Source organism: Mesoplodon mirus (assembly GCF_964341445.2).
Source record: "Mesoplodon mirus genome assembly, chromosome: 1".
In the NCBI taxonomy this organism is placed as follows: domain Eukaryota; kingdom Metazoa; phylum Chordata; class Mammalia; order Artiodactyla; family Ziphiidae; genus Mesoplodon; species Mesoplodon mirus.
The window spans coordinates 40,954,405-40,980,718 of NC_138976.1; the positions used below are offsets into that span (position 1 = coordinate 40,954,405).

At 40.7% G+C, this 26,314-nt stretch overlaps 1 protein-coding gene across 8 annotated transcripts in view; it reads right to left on the reverse strand.

Annotated features, from left to right (window-relative positions):
* AOPEP (aminopeptidase O (putative)) overlaps nt 1-26,314 on the reverse strand; it is a 374,682-nt gene that overhangs the window by 301,327 nt on the left and 47,041 nt on the right. For 7 of the 8 annotated variants that reach the window (XR_014294103.1, XR_014294104.1, XM_082621524.1 and 4 more), the window contains exons 2-3: nt 13,315-14,227; nt 252-418 (exon numbers count right to left, since the gene is read on the reverse strand). Coding sequence is in view for 6 of the 8 variants with exons in the window: in XM_082621524.1 (XP_082477650.1) it covers nt 252-418; nt 13,315-14,090 (943 nt within the window). In the remaining 2 variants the exon portion in view is untranslated. The remainder of the gene's footprint in view (nt 1-251; nt 419-13,314; nt 14,228-26,314) is intronic. The other variant, XM_082621528.1, reaches the window with a different exon arrangement.

Below are 26,314 nucleotides of genomic sequence, written 5' to 3' on the forward strand. Positions count from 1 at the left end.
GCTGAAAGCAACTGCCTTAATAATCTAGGAATTGATAACTCTGGCATGAAGAGCTCCACATGCCATGCCTAGGCTCCCAAGCGCCTCTCCCCATCCCGGGCTGTTTTCTCTGACAGGATGTTTTATAGTATGTTCAGTTCAACCCAGCTAATAAAGGAGCTCTTTTAAAGTGGAGAAAAACACTGTGTATTGGGTTGCTGGGTCCAGCATGTGTGCAATACATAAAGAAGCACAGAACACATGTACAGTACCTTCCCGAAGCTGTGTTGGCTTGGCAGAATTTTCCCCACTCATTAAAACAACAAAAGATGCAGCTGCTCGTACTGTAGCCTGCCATGTTGACATGGCAACGGGTGGCTCCTGGCATGGAAAAAGGGCCCTGTTGTTTATGGGCGATCCTGTAGTATAAACACATGGCCTGCAGAAGAAAGACAAAGAAACAAAGGGGGAGAATCTTTAAAATGAGTTGTCACTTTTCTCACCACCATGGTAGCAAAGGTTAAGTTGAGCTTTCAAAGAGAAAATATCTGAGACTTTGTAGTTGACTGGTTTCAGAGCATCTTGAACTGAAACTGCCAAGGGCTGTGTGAAGAGCTGAGTGGTAATTTCTCCCAAATGAATTACTTAAACATGTAAAGATAGTTTTTTTGTTTGTTTGTGTGTTTGTTTGTTTTTTAAGGGGAAAAATATCTTTTTGGATAAAGTTTTAAATACTAGTCTGCCAAATTAAAGTTTACATTAACCTTGCCCCTCCCTTTAGGCCCTTAGGCCTTCGAAAGAAAAAAGTTTTAGAGATTCTTAAAAATTTTTGGAAAATATTCTGGAAAAGAAAATATGTTCAGCAATCACTGAGATATTAATACTTAGAAAAAACAAGCCGGTGGTCTCAAATCCAGTGCTGGCGGACAGATACCCCCAATCTTGGAAACCACCATCTCAAATGGAACCCTTGTGGGAATCCTTGTGTGGAGGCCAAGAACAGGGGTTGGCATATCAACAGGACTGTAGGTCACAACAACCAGGCTTGTGACGGGAAGGCCAAGTGCAGAGTTGTTACCAAAGCAAGTGTAGGAAACCAACGGCATGACATTAGGGCTCATTCTGCTACAGTTAAAAAACACAAACCCACACATACCAAGAACAATCCCTTCCATGATTAAGTGACAGACAGAAATGGAAAAAAAATCTATGAGATCAAAGAAATCTATTCTTTCAACACCACAGAGGAGAAGGTACAGCCTGACCCTCAGGAAGATGTCTTAGGAAAATGTTCCTACTTTTTGCTTTTCAGGAGTTATGGCAAATATGATATAGTTTTAATCAGCTTGATTTATAGAGTAAATAATAGAACAGAGCATTACCTCTCTTGCATAAACTGGTTTTCCTTTTTAGTTAACATTGTTATGACTGAACATTTATTGTGTTCTTACAATGAGCAAGAACACACAGAATGATGGCCCCACTCCATCAGTCAGGGTCCAGGAAGGAAAAAGGAAACCAGTCTAGGACTTAATAAACAGAGGTAATTTAATATAGGGAATTGGTCATACAAGTGATAGAAGTGCTGAGAAGCCAAACAGGGGAGAGTGAGGCAACTCAGAGATTAGCCACAGTGGTAAGGAGCTGTGACTCCACAGGTTGGAGGAGCTACTGTTACTGGGTGTTACAGGGTCATTTGACAGAAGCCAGAGTCACAGTGGGGAATGTCCAATGGGTGCTGGGACCAGGGAGACTCAGTCATTGATGGAGATGCCAAAAGAAGCAGAAAGAGGGGAGGAAATACCTTGTTTCTCGCCAACTCTCAAATGTTCCATCACTGCCCCACATTGGCCAAACCTGACAGGAAGCCAGAAGACAAGGCAGCCTGAGAAATGAGGTTCCTTGTCATTCAGAGAAGATCATAATAAGAGCAGGAAATGGACCTTAGAGCAAACAGGCAGTCTACCTCCTAGAAGTGTATATGTTGTGATAACTCATAGAATTGACATGAGGCAGGGAAAGAAGATCAGAAATTCAGAAGACTTTAGTCCTGGCTGGGTTATCAACTCATTAAATGGCTATGGAAAAGTCCCCTGACCTCTCTGAGTCATATGCAAAATGGGGATGGGGGCAGGTATGTGACTTCTATTGTCTGTTCTGGTCCATAAACCTATGATTATGTCCCAGAAACATAGATACAAGAACAAAGGCAAATTTTCATGGAAGGCCCAGAATCCCCCATCGATTTCAGTGAGTGCTGAGCTCCCACCCTGGTCCCCTTGGATCCTTGGTTAATTGACTTAGCCTTAGTTAACTGCCCAACTTCAGGTTGTTTGAGAATCTAATGACGAAGTCGCCTAAAGCCACCTCCTCCTAGGCAGGGCTGCTGGTTGTGGTTGCCTGGGGTGGGGTGGGGGGGATGCTTTAGCAGCTCAAGTTCTGAAAATTCCACCTGTTTTTTCCCAAAAGGCCCATCTTAGGGAAGGATCCCAAGACGAAACGTATGGTCAGTGGAAACGGAGTATATTGCCACTGGCCAAATGGCAGGTATAACTCCTCTTCCTCTGACAATGGCAGCCATTGAGAATCAAGACTTTCTTTCTCACTGAAGCAGAATGGACCCCACAATTTTGCTCAGCTCATGAGCTTTAGGAATCCACTTCCAATATAAGTAGACTTGTGGAGATAAACCTATTTGTGACGCTCACAGGGAAGTGGGAGGCCCTTGCCTAGAGATCGCCTAAGACTTTCTCTGCCTCATGCACAGGGGAAGCTGACCCCATATTATGGTCCTAAGTCCTAGGGTACTTAGGCCAAGTCTGAAAGTATCTGTGGTCTCTTGCTTTTGCACGCACCACCTCATTTCCCTCGGGTGACTCTGGTGTTACAGGTCTTCCCTTCCCTGCACAGGGAGCAAATCCTCCCCAAAAGACTGGCTTGCCCAGATGTTTGCTCTCCTTCTCCCGGTAAGCTTGGGTTGGAGGTCATGCTGATATATTTTTTTTTTTTTTTTTTTTTTTTTTTTGCGGTATGCGGGCCTCTCACTGTTGTGGCCTCTCCCGTTGTGGAGCACAGGCTCCGGACGCGCAGGCTCAGCGGCCATGGCTCACGGGCCCAGCCGCTCCGCGGCATGTGGGATCTTCCCAGACCCGGGCACGAACCCGTGTCCCCTACATCAGCAGGCGGACTCTCAACAACTGCGCCACCAGGGAAGCCCCATGCTGGTATATTATTATGCATTCCATCTGTGCCCTTAGGTATGTGGTCCCCAAGGCTTCCTCCATCAGCCTCCATACCTCTTTCCAGAAGAAACAATCAGATTTGAGATTAGGTCATATGTGAGAAACACTGCAGAGGAAGAATCAGAAAGACATAGTGATTTGCTGAAGGAGAAGGAACAGAAGGCCTCTCTGAGGTAACCAACTTCTAAGATGGACCCCAATGACCCCTGTCCCTGGTATTCACACCCCTGTGTAGTCCCCTCCCACACTGTATCAGGTTGGCCTGTGTGACCGATGGCTATGGCAGAAGTGATGTCACTTGTGAGATCAGATTACTTAAAAATCTGTGACTTTTGTTCTAGGGGTTTTCCTCTGTGTCTCATCACTTCCTCAGGACAGGGCGGGGGGTGCCATGTCATGAGGACACTCAGGCAGTCTATGGAGGAGCCCATGTGGTAGGAATGAAGGCCTCTGGCCCACAGTCAAGTGAGGATCTGAGGCCTGTCAACAACCTTGCACGTGAGTTTGGAAGAGGATCTTCCAGCTCCAGCCAAGCCTTGAGATGTCTGTGGCCCCGGCAGACAGCTGACTGCTACACTGTAAGAGATCCTGGGCCAGAACAACCCAGTTAAGCTGCTCCTGAATTCCTGACTCTCAGAAACTGTGTTGAAGTTTTGTTCTTTTAAGCTGTTTAGTTTTGAGGTAATTTGTTATGCAGCAATAGATAACAGAATTTTCTCAGGTTTCTGCCTCAAGAGAGAAGATGGATCATGAAGCTATTAAACAAGAGAAGAAACTAAGGGTGCCAAGCAGGTCACAGGAAGGGACAAGGGAGAAGGAGAGTTCCTACCTGGTTAATTTGCATAGAAAGGGCTTTACACACCATATGGCAAAGGACACTTGTATGGACACAGAGACCTCAATTTCCTAACCCTGAACAGTATAGTGTCCAACAATGGGACTGAGTGTCTGAAATTAGACCTATCTCAAAAATTTAGAAATGATGATTTTATGAAGTAGTCAGTTATTGAGGCTGAAGGCAGATCTGAGTCTGGGTATCGTACACAAATAGGGAGGTGGGGAGGGAATCCTTCCATTGACTGGATTTTAAAAAGCGTGTTATCACCATCATTTCCTCCCCAGTTCTCTATTATTTCCCCCTCTAAACAGCCTAGTTCTAGATATTTTGTTCTAGAGTTTTGTCCTGATCCCCTGTCATCCTCTTGAAGGCTCTTTTTGCATCGGCGCCTGAAGTCTCCCACCAAGGGGATTAGTTGCCTGGCCAGACCCCAGGAAGCTCTCAGCTCCAATCCTCCCACTGTCCCCACAAGTCTCTTTCCCTCCCTTCTTTTTTTTTTTTTTGCAGTACGCGGGCCTCTCACTGTTGTGGCCTCTCCCGTTGCGGAGCACAGGCTCCGGACGCGCAGGGGCATCCTTTCTGCCAAAGTCTATATGTTTTCTTTCTAGCTTTCCACTTGGTCTCTAGAGCTATAACTCTGAAAGTATAGATCAATTCATCTGTCTAAAAGCCACACCCATAAATATACCCTTGTCTGATATAAGACTGAATCACTTTCTTATTGGAATGTTTTCATAAATAGGAAAACAATCCTAGGCAAAATTTCTTGAAAATGTAGATTCCCTTCATGTTCCCAGTCTACACCCTTCTTGGCCTTCTCTTCTTTCTCAACTGCAGCTTCACTCCTCCCTCCTCAACACACTCAAACCGAGTGCCAGTGACTTCATAACCGATGGTTTTTTCAGCTTTCACAATCTGATATTCTTATGCATGTCACACGTCATGGTACAAATGTCTAAAACAATCTAAAGTTAAGTCACTACATTTTCACAGGGATGAAAGCTTTAACCCCTGGATAAAGGTCTAGTGGTGGAATTTTGGGCATCTGACAGAAAGTGGAGAACTGGTCGACATAAGGTCTTCATGGAGTTAAACTCTCCTGAAAATCATACTCTCTACGAGGTGATTCCTATCACACACACATTCCCCACCCCTCCCTCCCCCCACCCGTGTCCCAAGAGGGGAGGAAAATCTATGTGCATTTATAAACATGCTCTGCAGTTATCTGGATATGTAATCACCGAAAGAAATGCAGCTGTGTTTATTCAACATGCACAGCCTTGCACCTCGGCCATGTTGCTAAAATGCTTATGGGATAGATGTTTAGGCGCCAGCCTGCAATTATGATGTTTATAACTTCATTATTTCCCAACTGAACAATTTCTTCCAACATGAAAAAGAAAACTCTCTTTCACCAGGGCTCGTTCTACATGCCCTGGGATACCCACCCGCATGGAAGACTCCCCTGGAGAGCCCAGACTAACTGCACAGGAGTTGTGGGAATGGGAGGAGGCCACTGAAAATCAGAAAGAAAACAGGGTAAGATGGGGGTCACAGGCAGGCCCATGGCTTGTTGCCATTCAAGAACTTCTAAATTGAGGAAGAACCTGTCAGAGTAACAATTACTTCAGCTTCTTGTTACATGTTTGTGTGTATGCAGAGTAGTCAAATGAGGATAAGATACACTATGCTGCTATGGTCTGAATGTGTCCGTCCAAATTCATATGTGAAATCTTAATGCCCAAAGTGATGGTATTAGGAGGTGGGGTCTTTGGGAGGTGCTTAGGTCATAAGGGCACAACCCTCATGAATGAGATTAATGCTTTTATAAAAGAGGCCAGACCGACCTTCCTAGCCCCTTCCACCATGAGAGGCCGCAGCCAGAAGTCGGCAGTCTGCAACACAAAAGAGGGCCTTAACCAGGACCTAACGATGCTGGCATCCTGATTTCCGACTTCTAGCCTCTGGAACTGTGAGAAATAATTTTCTCTTGTTTATAAACCATTCGCTCTGCAGTATTTTGTTACAGCAGCCCAAATCGACTAAGATATCAACTAAACTAACATGTTTGCTTGTCTTTTTAGGAGGAGCTATCTTTAAAGCCATCTATAAAACTTGTAGGGAATAGATTCAAACCATATATTTTCTTTATTTTCAGTTTACTATCTGCATGTCTTTTTGCAGTTGGAGTGAAAGGGGGTTATTTTTAGTTTAAAAAAATGTTTCAAGTTTCACCACTTTCCATAAAAATCACCCGTTTTCAGAGACTTGATTAACACAGATCAACAACTGGGGAGAGGGCTGCTTCAACAGGCTCCGGTAGGAGGTGATGAGCCCCCTGTTGCTGTGGGTGTGGCTTGATGGGATGTTTTCCCACACTGATCTGGTCACTGGAAGCCAGGGGGCCACAGATGTGACAGCTCAGTGGGTCAGATTCTTTTATAAACTCCCCAGAGTTACAAAGTCTTCAGGCCTCTAATTCCTTTCCATCTGTACTCCTTCCTGCACCGGATCTTTTTTATGGCTCCATGTTCTCATTAAACCTAAGTTACAATTTCCATCGTAGGTAAGCAACCCTCTTGCTTTCTTGTTACACAAAAACCAAGAGCAGACTACTAAAACAGGAAGTGTCAACCACAACTCTCTTTCACCCCTATACACACACACACACACACACACATTCTCACACACACCCCTTCTTTATTATCATTCTTCTTCATGGCACAGTCACCAAAACTGTGACTCACCAATCATAATAAACATATATGGCAAGTCCAAGGAGAATGCTGCTTTGACTTGGACAGATTTTGTGTATGGTCAAAATGGACTGGACTGAAAGTGGCTTTGAGTCAGAAAGTCACCTCTTCTTTAACAGAGGTGTTTTGGGTGCAAAATACGCAAGCTGTTTGTACAGGCAAAGATAGTACTTTTCATCTGGAAGTCCCTTGTGAGTATAGGATTTCATGTATGGAAAACATTCGGAGATCCTCTCACGGAATTTTCTCATTTTACACACGAGGAAATTAAGCTCCAGAGATGTAAAATGACTTATCTGAAGTCACACAGCTAGTTGGCAGCCCAGCTCTGAGTACTCAGTTCTCTTGGCTCTCACTTTTTAGATTCTTTTCAACACTCCATGCTTTTGGTTATAGGGCATTTTGATTTGTTATTTTCTGTTGATGTTTGGTGATTCATGTTTTTTGTTGTTGTTGTTTGGTTGGTCATTTTTGTTACTTGTTTAAATTAAGACAGTCCATCATTGCCTTTTCTCCCAAGACTCAACTGGGATTCTGAGAAATAGAGATCCATCTAGACAGTGCAGCAAGGGGATAAGGAGGCTGAAAAAGAACACTTCCAAACATTTTCATGTTTGGGATTATCAATTCCTCCTTTGCAGTTGTACAACGATATTATAGTATCAACGTGTATTTCCCCTTCAGTTCTCATGAATTTTACATTGGTTTCTTGATGCAAGTAGGGGGTAAAAAAGGTATTAATTACAGAAATGTTCATTTTAGACCTGAAATCTCTTCTAAAATATCTTCTGCTCATTCTTCTAATTTAAAAACTTAATAGTAAGATACAAAACAATGAAACTATTTTCGTGTTTGTGTGTGTGTGTGTGGTGAGGGGACATGTTTTAACATCTGGTTTTGATATCAAACTAAAAATACTCCAAAGGTCTACATCGTCCTTGGTCCAACAGCTGAACAATAAATGTAATTTTAAAAAATCGTTCCCTTTTTAGTATTTTGCCAACATCATTTTGGCTTTGTCTAAAACAAAGAAACATCATAGTGATCTAGGAAATTTTAAATTTTAATATCACTTTAAGTTATAATGTATTTTCCTAGTCAGCTATCTTTAACAATGACCCAAATAATTATAGTTTTTAAAATAAATTTCCTATGTTTAACTGAATTTCCCCTCCGTTCAGCTCATGTTCAGTGATGTCATCAGCTTAAGCAAGATCTCCTAGACCACTTGGCTGGTTCCACAACTATTATAATGATCCAAAGGGAAAAAGGAATGGGTTACCAGAAAAAAATGCTTTGGTTTTAAATAACATTTTATTCACTGGAATGGAAAAAAGGCAGGAAAATGCAGAAAGTACATAAACTTTGAATAAAGATTTCCATTTTTTTAAGATTTTTTTTTGTAAGTATGTTGAGGCTCTAGAATCAAAAAGATATTAAGGCCTCTTCCTGTCTCGCTTAGCAAGAACACCATTACACATTCTTGACTGTTCCAGGTCTCATCAAAATATTTTCAAAGGGCACACATACTCACACACCACACAAAAGTAAACATTTTTTCCAAGAAGCATGTATCATATTGTTATGTATGTGGTTATTTCATCAGTCATTTTTAAAGGTCACCTAAAATCCAGTATCTGAATGATGGAGGCAAGAAAGAGCACTTAGGTTCAAGAGAAGCCAGAACCCCACAATGGCTAAAACAAAGTAAGAAAATGTAGTTTTTATATTTCCAGCTATTTCATTTTAGAACTAGAATAACAATGAGGAATAAGAAATGATTGACAATGATTGAAAGAAATACTCTTTTATGGCTGCAAATACATTTTCAGTTCTTGTCCAGAGAACATTGCTACTTGGTAAAAATGGGACGAGAGCTCTTATGAAAGAGGAATTTCAGGATGGAAAGATGATGATTTTTTTTCAAATTTGAAGTTTATTCTTCAATGAGTTTTTTTATCAGTTTCAGATTTATTTTTTAAAGTACAAAGATAAAACACAGTCCCCATATATCCCATACCCAGTTTGCCCTACAACTTACATTAGTATATTTGTCACAGTTGACACATTATTATTAACTAAAGTCCAGATATTAACTAAACTACTCAGATTTCCTTAGTTTTTCTCTAAAGTCCCTTTTCTGTACCAGGATACTACATTAATTTTAATCATCATCCTTAGGCTTCTCTTGACTGTGACAGTTTCTGAAGACTTTATTTATGTTGGCCTTGAGAGTTTTGAGGAGTACTGGTCAAGTATTTTGTTGAAAGTCTGATTTATCTCATGTTTTTCTCTTGGTTAGACTGGGGTTATGGGTTTGGGGGAAGAAGATCACAAAGATGCCATTTTCATCACACCATACCAAGGGTACATACTATCAATGTGACTCATCACCGTTGATGTTAACTTTGATCTCCTTGCCGAGGTCACGTTTGTCAGATTTCTCCAATGAAAATTTACTTTTTCCCCCTTTCCATACTGTCATCTTTGGAAGGAAGTCACTATGAATAGCTCACACTTAGGGAGCGAGGAGTTATGCCCTACCACGTTAAGGGCAGAGTATCTATATGACTTGGACTTCTTTTGCACCATGGATTTGGCCATTCTCCTCCATTTGTTTATTTAAGTCAATCACTGTTTTATATTAGTATGGACTCATGGATATTTATTTTATACTTTGGGTTATCATCCAAAACTATTTTTTGTTGTGTTTTGTTTTGTTACTTTTTTTTTAACATCTTTATTGGAGTATGATTGCTTTACAATAGTGTGTTAGTTTCTGCTTTATTAAAACTATTTTATTTTGTTGCTCAGTTTGAGTCATTAGGAGCTCTTTCAGATGGCTCCTTGGACTTTGACAGACACATGTAATTCCAGGTTCTTGTTGCTGCTGTTTGAGCATTTCCTTATTTTCTGGCACTATAGATGCTCCAGCTTCATCTTGCATGTTGCCTGTCCCAGTCCCAGCCGTTTCTCCAAGAAGCCCTGGTGCCTTTACTGGAGAATATATTAGAAACCAAGATCCAGGCGCTAGGGTACACTCACTGCTTCTAAACCCACTCAGCTGACAAACAAGGAAATATATGTGTATATGCTATCACTTGCAAACAACCGTATCTATAATTATTTCTATATGCAACCATCTGTATCTATAGTGTGCTAAACATGAGTTCATAGTGATGTCTCCAATTCTAATCCATTTCCACATGGATCATTCTAGCCTCCTCCCCTTGCTCATCTGTAATCTCCCACTTCAGCAGTGAGAAACCTGGCTCCCATCATCTGCATCCATTTACTAAATTGCTCAATTCCAGGATACACATACAGCGGTACCAGGATTGTTAACCTGTACCCCCATGGGAAACAACTCTATCAACTACAGTACAGTACCTTTTGCCTTTAGCCTTAAAGTTACTTAGGTCAGTATCTGTTTCCTCTACTCCCTTCAGTGAGGTTGTTTCGTACATTTTTAATATAGCTAGATTGTTCTGTCACATTTTACATTTCATCCTAGGATCCTCTGACCCCTTAAGTGATTCTTTATTTACATATTATCAAACAAAATAACAAGTTTTATTCTCAACAAAGGGTAGGATGAGAGTGAGAAGGGGAGAAGCCACTGATGGAACTTGAAAGGAAAGTACCAGTTTAGAGCTTTTCTTAAGTTTCTGTCTAGTATCTGCTTAAAAATAGAAGTTTATTGAAAGCTAATATAATTTGTTTTTTTAAATGTATTGAAATCTTTGCATACAATAAGGGACATGGTAAAAATCAAAAGTAAGAAACATAGCTCCCTTTCACAATTAACACATGGATTTTTCTAGGAGCTTTCAGTAACTTTATGCAATTTTCCTACTTGTAAAATGGGAATAAAAAGTTTCTCATACAGACTAAGAATTTATAGTAGGCATATGGATAGTATTCTGCCATTCAAGGATAAAAATGTAACCACTGGGCTTCCTTGGTGGCGCAGTGGTTGAGGGTCCGCCTGCCGATGCAGGGGACATGGGTTTGTGCCCCGATCCAGGAGGATCCCATGTGCCACGGAGCGGCTGGGCCCGTGGGCCGTGGCCTCTGGGCCTGCACGTCCAGAGCCTGTGCTCTGCGGCGGGAGAGGCCACAGCAGTGAGAGGCCCGCGTACCGCAAAAAAAAAAAAAAAAAAAAAAATGTAACCACTACTTTAGTTTAATAAATGTAGACTCTATGCCTTGAAGGAAGTAAGCTCTACCCAGTTATATTTTTCACACAATTGTGAAATTTTACATTTTCACACAATTATATTCATAAAGCACTGTAACCCTGATGATTACTATTTGCTCATATCACTAAGCAATTATTTGTGTCTAGTAACCTGGGATCCTTGGGCATTTTAAGTCCTTACAGTATCCAAACAGTTACCAGTATATACCTAGATTTATTCTTAAGCATGTGGGAAAATTTACAGATTTGGTGGCCATTCATGGAAGATTGTCTTGACTGTAATAAAATTCCCCCCAAAAAAAAGAAAAAAAAAGGAGAAAAAAAATCTTTGAGGATTAAAAAAAAATTTTTTAGCCCTGTAAGACTGCATAAATGCCATTTATTTACTAACATATAATCACAAACTTCCAAAAATACAGCTTAAACTCCTGCTGTGATCATGTGTTTTACTGAATTTTCAGAAAAGGAGACATCAAGAGTAAATTCAAGTCAAACTTTCAGGAGCAAAATGTGCCCACGGACCTTCTGAGTTTCTTTAAGGAAACCAGCATTTATCAATAACTCATTCCTACTCAACACTTTACATGCAGTGTAATTCACAAGTCTAATCTCTTTCTTTGTAGTAAGCACTGAGAAGAAAGTCATGTTTGAGGCCATTACTGAGTATTTCTTCTAAATACTGTTGATAGTTTCTTCTTCCCCGTTATTCTAACTCAAAAATGAAATATCTGAGAGTATAAAACCTAGAATTTCCTAGTTAAAATTCAGAGACAGTATATTGTCAAATCTTACTGAAAAGCCCATCTTCAATAATTTCAAAAAAATTTGAAGATACAGTAGGAACACCTATTTCTTTCCCTCACAGACTCCCAAGAATATCAAATAAGTTATTCTATAGATAAGTCACTATGCTTTTGTACTGATGTAAATTTGCACCACCCCTGCACTATCCCAAAGGCCGCCTCAGACTCCAGCAGAAATGACAGGAAGCAAACTCATTCTGAGCAGGGAGGGAGACCAGAGCAGGAGGTAAGATTAGAGGCAAGGAACGGGATAATGAGAGCTCAAAGTCAAAGTGATGCTTTAAAAGATATAATCTAAAAGGTTTTTTGGGGGCTGAGTTGGGGGAGAGATGTAAGCAATTTACCGAGACCACTGCCTCCACTAAGGGAGTCCAATGCTATAAAAGAAGGCGCTGAAAACAAGCTCACAGAGATGAACACTCCTCCAACCAAGATCTGCTATAATTATTGGATTGCTTTTTTTTTTTTTTTTTGCGGTATGCGGGCCTCTCACTGTTGTGGCCTCTCCCGTTGCAGAGCACAGGCTCCGGATGCGCAGGCCCAGCGGCCATGGCTCACGGGCCCAGCCGCTCCGCGGCATATGGGATCCTCCCAGACCGGGGCACGAACCCGTATCCCCTGCATCGGCAGGCGGACTCTCAACCACTGCGCCACCAGGGAGGCCCTATTGGATTGCTTTGCAGTACATTAGCACAAAGAAATAGGTAGAATAATGAGGAATCAATAAAGTTTGATTTGAAAATTCACAAATTCTAAAAACCCTGAACAACTGTTAGAGGACAGGCAGGAAGAAAAGAACAAATGACTGCCTAAATACCCGCCCTCTGAACATCGATGCCTCATCAATTCCTTCTCCCCACACAAAAAATCAGCAGTCTCCTTGGTGTCAGATACCTAGAATCATGGTCAAAGAGGCAAGTGTGGACTCAGCAGGACTGTCACCCTCAGAACCAGATCTTTCCAGTGTTTGAGGGTTCATATTACATAATAACTGACAAAGTCCAGGGAGGCATTGCTGCCAAGAGACAGGTACAGTAAGAAAGCCACAGAGCAGAGCTGGCTTTATTTGGAAGCACTTTTGCCAGGCTTCACACCAACCCAACTTGGCAGCTATGTAATCCCTCAGGGGGAATATGAAGGAACTCTGAGCAAGTATTTGCTCAAAGATATATATCGTTTCCATCTACAGTACTGGGAGTTGCCAGCAGAGATCTCAACAGAGAGCTAGGCTCCGCATTTAACCATTAAACCTGACTTTCAGTCTCCTAACTCAGAAATACAGGGGCTTAATAAAGTAATCTTTTCATCCTGACTTAAGGGAAGTAATCCTATTAAGAGTTCAGCATGCCTGGGAATTTACCTGCTTCACTGTGGGTCAAAGGATTTAAGGTTAGATGGGCAATGCCACAATAAAGAGGAGTGTCTTTACAAAGACTCACCTCCCGGGTGTGTAAGATTAATGGGCAGGGGACTGCAGAGTGCCCAGAAAACCTACCTGCCACTCTGGTCTGAGGTCCACGTAACTGATCGGCCCTGGGGTTTGGTTGTGTACCGTATCCTTATGGCATGAGGAAAGTCAGTAGCTGTCTGAGCTCCTGTCTTCCTGATCTGTAAGCTCCAAGTGTCAATGTCAAACAGGAGCTCCCCACAACCAGGAGCCTGGCTGCAGCGAGCATAATAGTCTAACTGTTCCCTCCAACGATCTGCAGGCAGAGCCACGAGTTCACGTACAATCTGATTCCTGAGCTTGGGAGACCTTGTAAATTTTTCAATACCTGGCACCGCAGCAACATCCACCTCCTCAACCTTTAACACAGATAAATCACAGCAGTCCAACACTAGCAAAAAATCCTCACTCCCATGATTCCCTGTGTCACAGCAGTACTTTGAGCTAGAAATCCCAGAAGCCTGTTCCTGGTTGTCATGGTTACCATCTTTACCAGAAGTAGCTTTTTCACCTTTACCACAGATTACAAAATCATTATATCCCATTTTAGATGAGATGGTCCTTGTACTTGTCACAGGAAGATGGCAGGGTTCAGGCGTCCTAAATTTGCAGGCTTCGTTTGACTCTGATGGGTAGGTTTCCTCGGTGGAACTACTCTGTTTCTTGAATTTATTTCCAGACTCGAAGAAAAGCACTATGGTGCCCTCAATGATTTGACTTTCGAAATCCACATCTAAATCCAGTACATAGTGCTTCACAAGTATGTGGCTGGTGTTGGCCATGAGAGGCAGGTCATCTCGGGAAGGATCCAGCTTTATGTCCATGGTATATGTGTTGTTCGAGAACTTTGTTAAAATCTCAGAAGGGGCTTCCTGTCAGTCCCAATCTTCCAGAGTCATAAATGGCTGCTTACCAAAAAACACCTGATGTCACAAATTAGGGTTCCACAACTTTCAGTCCCCTGGTAAAGAAGAAAAACACAATCACACAAAATTCCAAACAAGACCCTTTGCTCCTGCAACTGCTGCTTCTGCAAGTTGACTACCTTCTTAAATAACTCCCCAATGTAGTAGAAGCTCATGGCTAGAAGGCAGACTAATCTTTTTGACTGACATCAAAGAAAACTACATTATGGGTTTCTAAAAATATTTCAATTATCAATGGAATGAAAGGGGCCTCCACAAAACCAGAAGAATCATGTTCCTAACTAGAACAGTCCTTGTTTTGGAAAAGAGCAATTGTTAGGCAAAAGTGTAACATCACTGTACCTCTTGTTTTAAAAGATATTAAATGTATCGTTTCTAATTCTGTGCACCAAAAGAAAAATGATTGTTTCTCTACTGTGATTCTAAGTAACAAATGTGAATGAAGGCTAAATGGTCTCATATGTTTTATTCTTTGAGAGTAATCATTTAATACATACAATGTAACTCCAGGGATTATTGTACTTTTCACATTAGGACTGCTCTCATATCAGCACTTCCAGTAAATTACAGGAAAATGAGCCAATTTACCAAGAGTGCATTCTAAGTATTCCTTTGAGATTGTTCATGGAGATTTTTCAAATTTATAGTTAAATACTCAAGGTATATCATTACATCTTAATAGCTGAAAGCCCATTAACATTCTGGATAATAGCCTTCTTGTGGCAAACGAAAAGGTCTTCTCATCTGAAAAAAAAAGGTATGCAAATGCCTATAAAAGGAAGGAGAGAAATTAAAACGTGGAAACAGATGTTGTAATAAAATGCCCAAGTTCTTTTTAAAAGTTCTGATCAAAATGTAGTCCTATTTTATAACAGCAATCCAGCTAAAAGAAAAATTATTTGAAATTATTTCAGTCCCTGTTGTGTACCTAATTTCTTTCAGCATATTTTTTTAACCAAAAGTGAAAAAAAAAATGGCAGGGAAAAAGAAACAAAAACTCTGACAGAGTAGATTTATTTAAAATCACTTTTGTATTTCTAAATATCAAGAGGTATTCTTTTATCAACAGCAAAACAACATTACTTGCTTGACTTTTCAAGTAAAATTGAGTCCTCCCTTTTTATTGTTTAACTCCTCCTCACTTCCCTTCTAACTTTTTCTGCCAATCTCCTAGACTCTTATTTCCTTTCCTTCTAGAATCTCATTCCAACAATCAAAACTATTGAATTTTCATTTTCTACCTCTCCACAGGCTATTTCCTCATCAAAATCTCACCTATCCTTAAAAGAAGCTGGTTTCCTGCAGCCTTGTACAATCTGGTTTCAGGCTATTTTTTCCAGTCATGGAGACCACACTCCCTTTGAATCCTTGTCCTCTAGTCAAAGGGCCTGCTCAGCACACTGCTCCCTAAAGATGACCTGACATCTTGCCTCCATGCTTTTTGGAGGCAAATAGTGGGCCATACCTGGAGTGCTCCTGGCTCCCACCTCCCATATCCACCTGCCAAATTCTCTTCTCCCTCCACACAGTTCAAGTCCAATTGCCTCCTGAAATCCTTCCCTGCTCCGTACTCTCCCTCCCCCATCCCCACCAAACTGTATGTGGTAATACACACTTTGACTTTAAGAATGATAGGAATTGAGAGAAATCAGGGATGTAAAAGAATAGCTTGAGATTACTTTAAGGAGAAGCTGGCACTCACTTTAATCCTAGAAAAGTCAACGGGCAAAGGTAATAAGCCAGGGTATTTTCTTTTCTGCATGAGAACAATTGAACTTGTCACATAATGAATAATAAACTACAATAAAGTTGTTTCTATGTAATTAGAAAAAACGGATGTTAAAACTTCATCTTGCTGGTGTTTGGAGCTGCTGTAATGCAGTATTTTGTTGACTGGGCTATTAAAAATTTTTTTTTATAATAATAAAAAAAAACTGAATACACACACGAGGAAAAGCCTGAATCAATTAAGACAATGGTTAACTTTGTGGCTGTCTAAACTACCAAACTTGAAAAAGAATACTTTAGTATTTCTAATAATATAGATAAAACCATTTATTGTCTAACCCTAATAGATTCCTTCATTTACTTGTGAAAGTTAATATAATTTAATAAAATATATTCTATAGAGTAGTTTTCATCACTTCTGTCCCTGGTGGCTGTCCCTAGGCTGCCTTAGAGCCCTGCCCATCCAAGACTGTTAATGTCACTTTTTTTGTCAACCTAACTGGAAATCTTTTTGTCCTCTTCAGTAGATTCTTTTTTTTAAAATTGAAGTCTAGTTGATGAACAATATTATATAAGCTACAGGTATACAATTCAGTGATTCACAACTTTTAAAGGTTACATTCCATTTACAGTTATTATAAAATATTGGCTATATTCCCTGTGTTGTACAATATATCATTGTAGCTTTTTTTTTTTTGCGGTACGCGGGCCTCTCACTGTTGCGGCCTCTCCCATTGCAGAGCACAGGCTCCGGACGCACAGGCTCAGCGGCCATGGCTCACGGACCCAGCCGCTCCACGGCATGTGGGATCCTCCCGGACCGGGGCACGAACCCGTGTCCCCTGCATCGGCAGGCAGACTCTCAACCGCTGCGCCACCAGGGAAGCCCATTGTAGCTTATTTTATACATAATCATTAATACCTCTTAATCCCCTACCCTTATGTTGCCCCTCCTCCTTCCCTCTCCCCACTGATAACCACTAATTTGTTCTCTGTATCTGTGAGCCTGCTTCTTTTTTGTTATATTCACTCGTATGTAGAATTTTTCAGATTCTACATATAAGTGATCTCATACAGTATTTGTCTTTCTCTGTCTGACTTATTTCACTTAGAATAATACCGTGGAAGTCTACCCACGTTGTTACAAAAGGCAAGATTTTCATTCCTTTCTATGGCTGCATAGTATTCCATTGTATATGTACACCACATCTTCTTTATCTGTTCATGGACATTTACGTGGCTTCTGTATCTTGGTAAGTGTAAGTAATGCTGCTAAGAACACTGGGGTGCATGAGTCTTTTCCAATTAGCGTTGTTGTTGTTTGAATATATACCCAGGAGTGGAATTGCTGGGTAATATGGTAGTTTTATTTTCAGTTTTTTGAGAAACTTACATACTGTTTTCCACAGTGGCTGCAACAATTTACATTCCCACAACAGAGTACAAGGGTTTCCTTTTCTTCACATCCCCTCCAACACGTGTTATTTGTGTTCTTTTTGATGACAGCCATTCTGACAGGTGTGAGGTGATATCTCATTGTGGTTTTGATTTGCATTTCCCTGACAATGAGTGATGTTGAGCATCTTTTCATGTGCCTGTTGGCCATCTCCATTTCCTCTTTGGATAAATGTCTATTCAGGTCTTCTGCACATTTTCTAATCAGGTTGTTTGTTTTTTTGTTGTTGTTGTTGTTGTTGTTTTGGGGGGTTTGATGTTGAACTGTATGAGCTGTTTATATATTTTGGATATTAACCCCTTACCAGTCACATCATTTGCAAATATTTTCTCCCATTTAGTAGGTTTAGTAGGATGTCTTTCTTTTTTTTTTTCTTTGCTGTACAGAAGCTTTTAAGTTTAATTAGGTCCCATTTATTTATTTGTGCTTTTATTTCCTTTGTTTAGGAGATAGAGCCAAAAGAACATTGCTGTGATTTATGTCAGAGTGTTCTGCCTGTGTTTTCCTCTGGGAGTTTTATGGTTTTGGGTCTTATGTTTAGGTCCTTAATCCATTTTGCGTTTATTTTTGTGTACAGTGTTAGAGAATGTTCTGATTTCATTCTTTCACATGTAGCTGTCCAGTTTTCCCAGAACCACTTATTGAAGAGACTTTCTTTTCTCCCTTGTATATTCTTGCCTCTTTTGTTGTAGACTAGTGACTTTATTTCTGGGCATTCTATTCTGTTCCATTTGTCTATATTCTGATTTTGTGCCAATACCATTCTGTTTTGATTACTGTAGCTTTGTAGTATAGTCTGATGTCAGAGAGTGTGATTCCTCCAGCTCTACTCTTCTTTCTCAAGATTGTTTTGGCTATTCGGGTTCTTTTGTGTTTCCATACAAATTAAAATTTTTTTTGTTCTAGGTCTGCGAAAAATACCATTGGTATTTTGATAGGGATTGCATTGAATATGTAGATTGCCTTGGATAGTATGGTCATTTTAACAATATTGATTCTTCCAATCCAAGAACATGGTATAGCTTTCTATCTGTTTGTGTCATCTTTTTTTTTTTTTTTTTTTTTTTCTTTTTGCGGTATGCGGGCCTCTCACTGCTGTGGCCTCTCCCGTTGCGGAGCACAGGCTCCGGACGCGCAGGCTCAGCGGCCATGGCTCACGGGCCCAGCCGCTCCGCGGCATATGGGATCCTCCCAGACCGGGGCACGAACCCGTATCCCCTGCATCGGCAGGCGGACTCTCAACCACTGCGCCACCAGGGAGGCCCTGTTTGTGTCATCTTTCAATTTCTTTCATCAGCGTCTTATAGTTTTCAGAGTACAGGTCTTCTGCCTCCTTCGGTAAGTTTACTCCTAGGTATTTTATTATTTTTGATGTTATGGTAAAGGGGATTGTTTCCTTAATTTCTCTTTCTGATAGTTGTTAGTGTAGAGAAATGCAACAGATTTCTGTATATTAATTTTATATCTTGCAGCTTTACTGAATTCATTGATGAGTTGTAGTAGTTTTCTGGCATCTTTAGGATTTTCTACAAATAGTATCATGTCATCTGAAAACAGTGACAGTTTTACTTCTTCTTTTCCAATTTGGATTCTTTTTATTTCTTTTTCTTCTCTGGTTGCTGGGGCTAGGGCTTACAATATGATGAATAAAACAAGACAAGGGCATCCTTGTCTTGTTCCTGATCTCAGAGGAAATGCTTTCAGCTTTTCACTGTTGAGTATGATGTTAGCTGTGGGTAGGTCCTATATGGTCTTTATTATGTTGAGATATGTTCCCTCTATGCCCACTTTCTGGAAAGTTTTTATCATAAATGGATGTTGAATTTTGCCAAAAGCTTTTCTGTATCTATCAAGATGATCATCTGGTTTTTATTCTTCAATTTGTTAATGTGGTGTATCACATTGATTGATTTGCAGATATAGAAAAATCCTTACATCTCTGGGATAATCTGTGTAAAACTGTGATAAATCTGATAAAACTGTGTATGATCCTTTTAATGTATTGTTAGATTCAGTTTGCAAATATTTTGTTGAGGATTTCTGCATCTAGCTTCATCAGTGATATTGGCCTGTAATTTTCTTTTTTCGTGATATCTTTATCTGGTATTAGGGTAATGCTGGTCCCATAGAATGCGTTTGGAAGTGTTCCTTCCTCCACAATATTTTGGAATATTCAGAGGAGGATAGGTGTTAACTCTTCTCTAAATGTTTGGTAGAATTCACCTGTGAAGCTATCTGGTCCTGGACTTTTGTTTGTTGGAATTTTTTTAATTACTGCCTCGATTTCATTACTGGTAATTGGTCTGTTCATATTTTCTGTTTCTTCCAGTTCAATCTTGGGAGATTGTACATTTCTAAGAATTTGTCCATTTCTTCTAGGTAGTCCAGTTTTCACAGTAGAGTTGTCTCTCATGATCCTTCATATTTCTGTGGTGTTGGTTGTAACAGCTTTTGCATTTCTGGTTTTATTGATCCGGGCCCTCTCCCTTTTTTCTTGATGAGTCTAGCTAAAGGTTTATCAATTTTGTTTATCTTTTCAAAGAACCAGCTTTTAGTTTCATTGATCTTTTCTATTGTTTTAGTTTCTATTTCCTTTATTTCTGCTCTCATCTTCATGATTTCTTTCCTTCTACTGTCTTTGGGTTTTGTCTATTCTTCTTTCTCTAGTTCCTTTAGGTATAGGGTGAGGGGCTTTTTGGCTTTTTTTTTCCTATAAGTTATGATAATGTTTTATTTCTTTTTTCCAGCTTCATTGTGATATAATTCACCTATATTTTTTTCCATTCTTTTTTTATTGACGTATAATTGATTTACAATGTTGTGTTAATTTCTGCTGTACAGCAAAGTGATTCAGTTATACATATATATACATTTTTATATTCTTTTCTATTATGGTGTATCATAGGATATTGAATATAGTTCTCTTGAACTATACTGAATATAGTGCTACACAGTAAGACCTTGTTGTTTATCCGTTCTATATATAAGAGCTTTCATCTGCTATAGGGTTAGGTTGTTTATTTGAGATTTTTCTTGTTTCCTGAGGTAAGCCTGTATCGCTATAAACTTCCCTTTTAGAACTGCTTTTGCTGCGTCCCATAGGTTTTGGATAGTCATGTATTCATTCTCATTTGTCTCCAGGTACTTTCTGATTTCCTCTTTGATTTCTTCAGTGAGCCACTGGTTGTTTAGTAGCATATATATAAAATTGCTTTAAGTTGCTGATCTGTTAATTTCAAATGCAATTTAACAATCCAACAGTTGTACTCTCCTCCCCTCATGATTACTATTTTTGATATCATATTTTACATCTAATTGTTTTGTGTCTCCCTTAACTGCTTATTGTGGATATAGATTATTTTACTACTTTTGTCTTCTAACCTTCCTACTAGCTTTGTGCATGGATGATTTCCTACCTTTATGTTTGCCTTTATTGATGAGCTTTTTCATTTTGTAATTTTACTTGTTTCTAGCTGTGGCCTTTTCTTTCTCACCTAGAGAAGTTCCTTTAACATTTGTTGTAAAGCTGGTTTGGTGGTGCTGAATCCTTTTAGATTCTGCTTGTCTGTAAATCTTTTGATCTCTCCATCAAATCTGAATGAGAGCCTTGCTGCGTATTCTTGGTTGTAGGTTTTTCCCTTTCATCACTTTAAATATATCATGCCACTCTCTTCTGGCCTGCAGAGTTTCTGCTGAAAAGTCAGCCGATATCCTCATGGGAGTTCCCTTGTATGCTATTTGTTGCTTCTCCCTTGCTACTTTTAATATTCTCTTTATTTTTAATTTTTGTCATTTTAATGACTATGTGTCTTGGTGTGTTTCCCTTTGGGTTAATCCTGTAGGGGACTCTCTGCACTTCCTGGACTTGGATGACTGTTTCCTTTCTCAGGTTAGGGAAGTCTTCAGCTATTATGTCTTCAAATATGTTCTCAGCCTCTCTCTCTTTTCCTTCTGATACCTCTATAATGCAAATATGAGTGCACTTGATGTTGTCCCAGACGTCTCTTAAACTGTCTTCATTTCTGTTTTTTTCTTTTTTCTTTTGTCTGTTCAGTGTCAGTGATTTCCTCTACTCTGTCTTCCATCTTGCTGATCCCTTCCTCTGTATCATTTAGTCTACTGTTGACTCCTTCTGGTATATTTTTCATTTCAGTTATTGTATTCTTCATCTGTTTGGTTGTTCTTTATAACTCTTTGTTAAAAACTTCTAACTTCTTGTTCTGTGCATAAATTCTTCTCCCAAGTTCTCTGATCATTTTTATGATCATTACCCTGAACTCTTTCTCAGGTAGATTGTCTATCTCCACTTCACTTAGTTCTTCTTCTGGGGTTTTATCTTGTTCCTTCATCTGGAACATGCTCCTCTGATGCCTCACTTTGCCTGAGTTGCTATCTGTATTTTTATTTATCTGGTAAGTTAATTATGTTTCCTGACCCCAAAGAAGTGGCCTTCTGTAGAAGTCCTATGTGTCCCAGCAGTGCACCCCCCTCTCGTCATCCAAGCTATATGTTCTAGGGGTTTCCCCTATGAGGGCTGTGTGGGTCCTTCTGTTGCAGTAGGCTGACAATGTGGGTGGTCTGGTAGTCTTGGTTGGCCCCTAATCCACTTGGTTGCCAGGCCCTGCCTTGTGCTTCTGGCTGCTGGTTGGCTGGGCCTGGTCATGAAGCAGCTGACTGCAGAACCCCAGGGGGCCTCGGGGCTAGTGCTGGCTCACTGGTGGGCAGAGTCAGGGTCCAGTAGACCCCAGGGCTGTTGTCTACCCACTGGTGGGTGAAGCCAAGTTCTGGGGTTAGTGCTGGACTACTGGCTCACAGAGCTGGGTCCTGGAGTCTGGCTACAGGGCCCAGGGATCCCACAGCTTGTGTCAGATGACTGGTGGGGAGGGGCTGGCTCCTGACACAGTTGGGTACAGTATCCGGGATGTCCCAAAGCTTGTGTTTGCCTGCCAATGGGCAGGAACAGGGCCCAGCTGGCCCCAGGGCAGGGTCTGGCCTGCTATAGGCAGGCTGAGTCCATAGGCTGTGGGATCACAGTTTTTTGGGGTTTTTTTTGTGGTACGCGGGCCTCTCACTGTTGTGGCCTCTCCCGTTGCGGAGCACAGGCTCCGGACGTGCAGGCTCAGCGGCCATGGCTCACGGGCCCAGCCGCTCCGCGGCATGTGGGATCTTCCCGGACCGGGGCACGAACCCATGTCCCCTGCATTGGCAGGCGGACTCTCAACCACTGCGCCACCAGGGAAGCCCCATAGTTTTCTTATACCTGGTGACTGCCCCCTGGAGCATGGAGCTGGGTCCTAGCCCTCTGGTGGGCAGGATCATGCCTAGAAGCATGTCTAGAGGTGGCTGTGGGCTCAGGAAGTCTTTAGGCAGCCCATCTGCTGAGGGGTGAGGCTTTTTCCTACCCAGTTCATTTCATGGCCTGAGGCATCCCTACACAGATGCTAACGAACAGTTGGATGGAGCCAGGTCTTAGAACTAAGCTAGAGGGAGGGTTCCACAAAGGCGCCTACCAGCACCAGTGTCCACATAGTAGCAGCTCCCCAGAATGGCTGTCACCAGTGTCTATGTCCCTAGGGTGAGCCACAGCTGACCCCCGCCTCTCTGAGAGACTCTCCAAGACCACAGGTAGGTCTGGTCCAGGTTCCTATCAAATTACTGCTTTTGTCCTGGGTCCCAGAGCATATGAGATTTTGTGTGTGTGCTTTAAGAATAAAGTCTCTGTTTCCCACTAGTCCTTTGGGACTCCCGAAATTAAGTCCCACTGGCCTTCAAAGCCAAATGCTCTGGGGGCTTGTCTTGCTGGTGCAGGACCCCCAAGCTGGGGAGCCCAACGTGGGGCTCAGAACACTCACTCCTGTGGAAGCACTATAATTATCCTCCAGTTTGTGGGTATGGGAGTTGATTATATTGTGAATCCGCCCCTCCTACCCATTTCATTGTGGGTCCTTCTTTACGTCTTTAGTTGTAGAAGATCTTTTCTGGTAGGTCCTGGTCTTGTTCACTGATGGTTGTTCTTAAAATAGTTGTGATTTTAGTGTGGTTGTGAGAGGAGGTGAGCTCAGGGTCCTTCTACTCTGCCATCTTGGTCCCCATCTCTAAACCTCTTTCAGTGGATTCTTGAGTATACTCCATATAGAGGCAATTATAAATCTTTTCTCCTTTTAACTTTCCAAGTCCATGCCTGGTGACTCATTCTTACCTGATTATTTGGCCTCCTACCTGACTGAGATGATTTTGAATCCCTGAAACTCCACCATACCTCAAGGATTTCTAGGTCTTCACAATTAGTGCCATCTCCTGATTCAGAGGAAACATATTGCCTTCTCCAGATTCAGAGGAAACATATTGCCTTCTCCAGATTCAGAGGAAATAATAATCCTTTCTCACCAAAGCCAATTTTTTCCCCCTGCATCCCAGCTTTTGGAGTCTGAGAGAGCCAAATGAACAGCACTCTTCTTGCACATCCAAATTCTGAACATACTGGGAAATAAGATGAGGATATGGCAAAGGGAGACCAAAATATCACATTATTGATGAAGACTAAACTGGAGAATATGACTTAGCGTGGGAGCCATATATATCTCAAAGCATTATGTTGTACACCTTAAAGTAATACAATATTATGTGTCAATTATATCTCAATGAAACTGGAAAGAAAACAAACAAGCAAAAACTACATTTGGTCCTGTTGTCCATTTTAACTAGTCTACTTTACTGAATTCTCAAGCTGAAAAATTCCTTAGGGCTCACTTCCAACACTCTAGTTTTACAAATGAAGACAATGAGGTCCAGAGAGGTAAAGCAATTTGCCCAAGGTCAATTTCTGAGGCTCTTCCACTTGCTGATACTTTTCCTTGAAATTCTCATCCATATGACCATTTCCTTCATATTGTCCAAGTCATAAATCAAATGCTAAGACTCTCTTCCATATCCCCACTCTACCTTTTTTATCTTCTTTCACTTGTGTGGACTAGAATCAATTCAGAGTATAATAGCTTTGGAGAAAAAAGGAGAATTTTTAAGCAAGCCCAGAAGATTCAAAAGATCACCATCACCTTCACATGGTTTCTAACCTAAGTTATGTATAATGTGCAAGTCTATTAAAACTTGCTTCTTATTACACCTATTTCCTATTTGCCTTGGATTCATGGATGACCTAAACATTTTTCTCTGCAAGTACAAAACTCTCATTGACATCAATCAGGGTCACAGTCCCATGTTTAAAGAAGAACTGAACTGACTGTGGTTGCAAACGCATATATCTGGCCACCTTGAAAGCCCTCTCTCAGCAAATAGTAACCATATTTCTAAGCAGTTTGTTGACTTCAGCACTTTTTGCTATTATTGTGCTCCAATTTTAAATGCCAGCTCATCTCACTAAAGCATTTTTCCATTCTCCGTCATAAGCCATAACATAAAATTCCTCCCTTTATCAAACCCAATGATTAGTTTCCAGTGGCTAACCACTGCTACCTCTAAAATAAGTGTACTATGTGGTGTGTGTTTTAAATGTTTAAATGATTGTTTCAGCAACACCATTAAAGGTTTTGAAAGATTTAATGTACAGCAATATTTTTCTTAAGAAAGGCAGGGGGGCGGGGGTAAGTAGAAGAGGATTAAATACTAAACAGAGCTATGGCACGGCAAAGAAACTGCCTTGTCACCTTCAATCACCCAAACAGAAATGAGCACATTTACAAATGTGTGAAACAGCTTCCATTCTGGAACCCTCCAAAGAAAATAATTTCTCTCCTTTCAAGCTACAAAGCCTTCTGTATCACTCTCATGGCCCTTAACTTATCCTGCCTCATTTTATAGTTACCTTCATCTTCCAAAGGTCTATAAAGCCTAACTCATCTCTGTGTTCATGACCATGTTAAGTAGAATACTCTGTACACAGTAGGTTCTCAATAAATATCTGTGGAATTTGACATCTGAGGGCATTTGTGATTTCAATGTCTAGTTATTTACAGCACAGGGATTCTGGTTTGCATAGGTTCTAGAAGAAAGTTATTGCTTAAACATCTTCTTCCAGACAGCTCTCATTTCTTCTTCTCATCATACACCTGTACTTCTTTCTGCCACATCTCCTTTCTTGTAAGCAACTCAAGGGAAAAGGAGAGAGTTTTGCATATAAGCTTATTACATAGCATTGAGAATACTGGGAATAGTTACAAAATATTTAATTCTACAGATTACTTGTTCAGAGGAAGACAGTTGTCTTCTATTGCAAGTGTGTTCATTCTTTAGGATACAGTGATTGCTCTTAATGACAGTAATTAGGTTACTGAAGTATACTGTTTCTGGGCATACTTCCTCAGATAGTCAAATGCATATAGTCATAGGAATATAGCTTATTGATGTGAAATTTGATGATTTCAGAATTAGAAGGAATCTTAGAAGTGCAAATGTATTATGTTTAGAAATGTCACACTAACATATTATTTTGTAACTTATTTCTCTCACTCAAATAGTTGCAAAATATAGCCATGAAAATCTAGCTTATTTAATTGCTATACATTGTCCTGATATGAATATTCCACAATTTTTTAAAAAATTTACTTGGTTGCACCAGGTCTTAGTTGCAGCAGGCGGGCTCCTTAGTTGCGGCTCATGGGCTCCTTAGTTGTGGCATGAGAACTCTTAGTTGCAGCATGCATGTGGAATCTAGTTCTCTGACCAGGGATCAAACCCAGGCCCCCTGCATTGGGAGTGAAGAGTCTTAACCACTGTACCACCAGGGAAGTCCCTGAATATTCCACAATTTATCCATACATTTCCCTACTGATAGAAATTTCAGTTCTTTCAAATTTTTCATTATTAAAATATTGCAATGAACATCCTTGTACATTTCCCCTGGTATACATGTGCAAGTGTTTCCTGGGTAAAACACCTAGAATTCCATTTTGCCTAATATTAATATTGTCACACCTGCTTT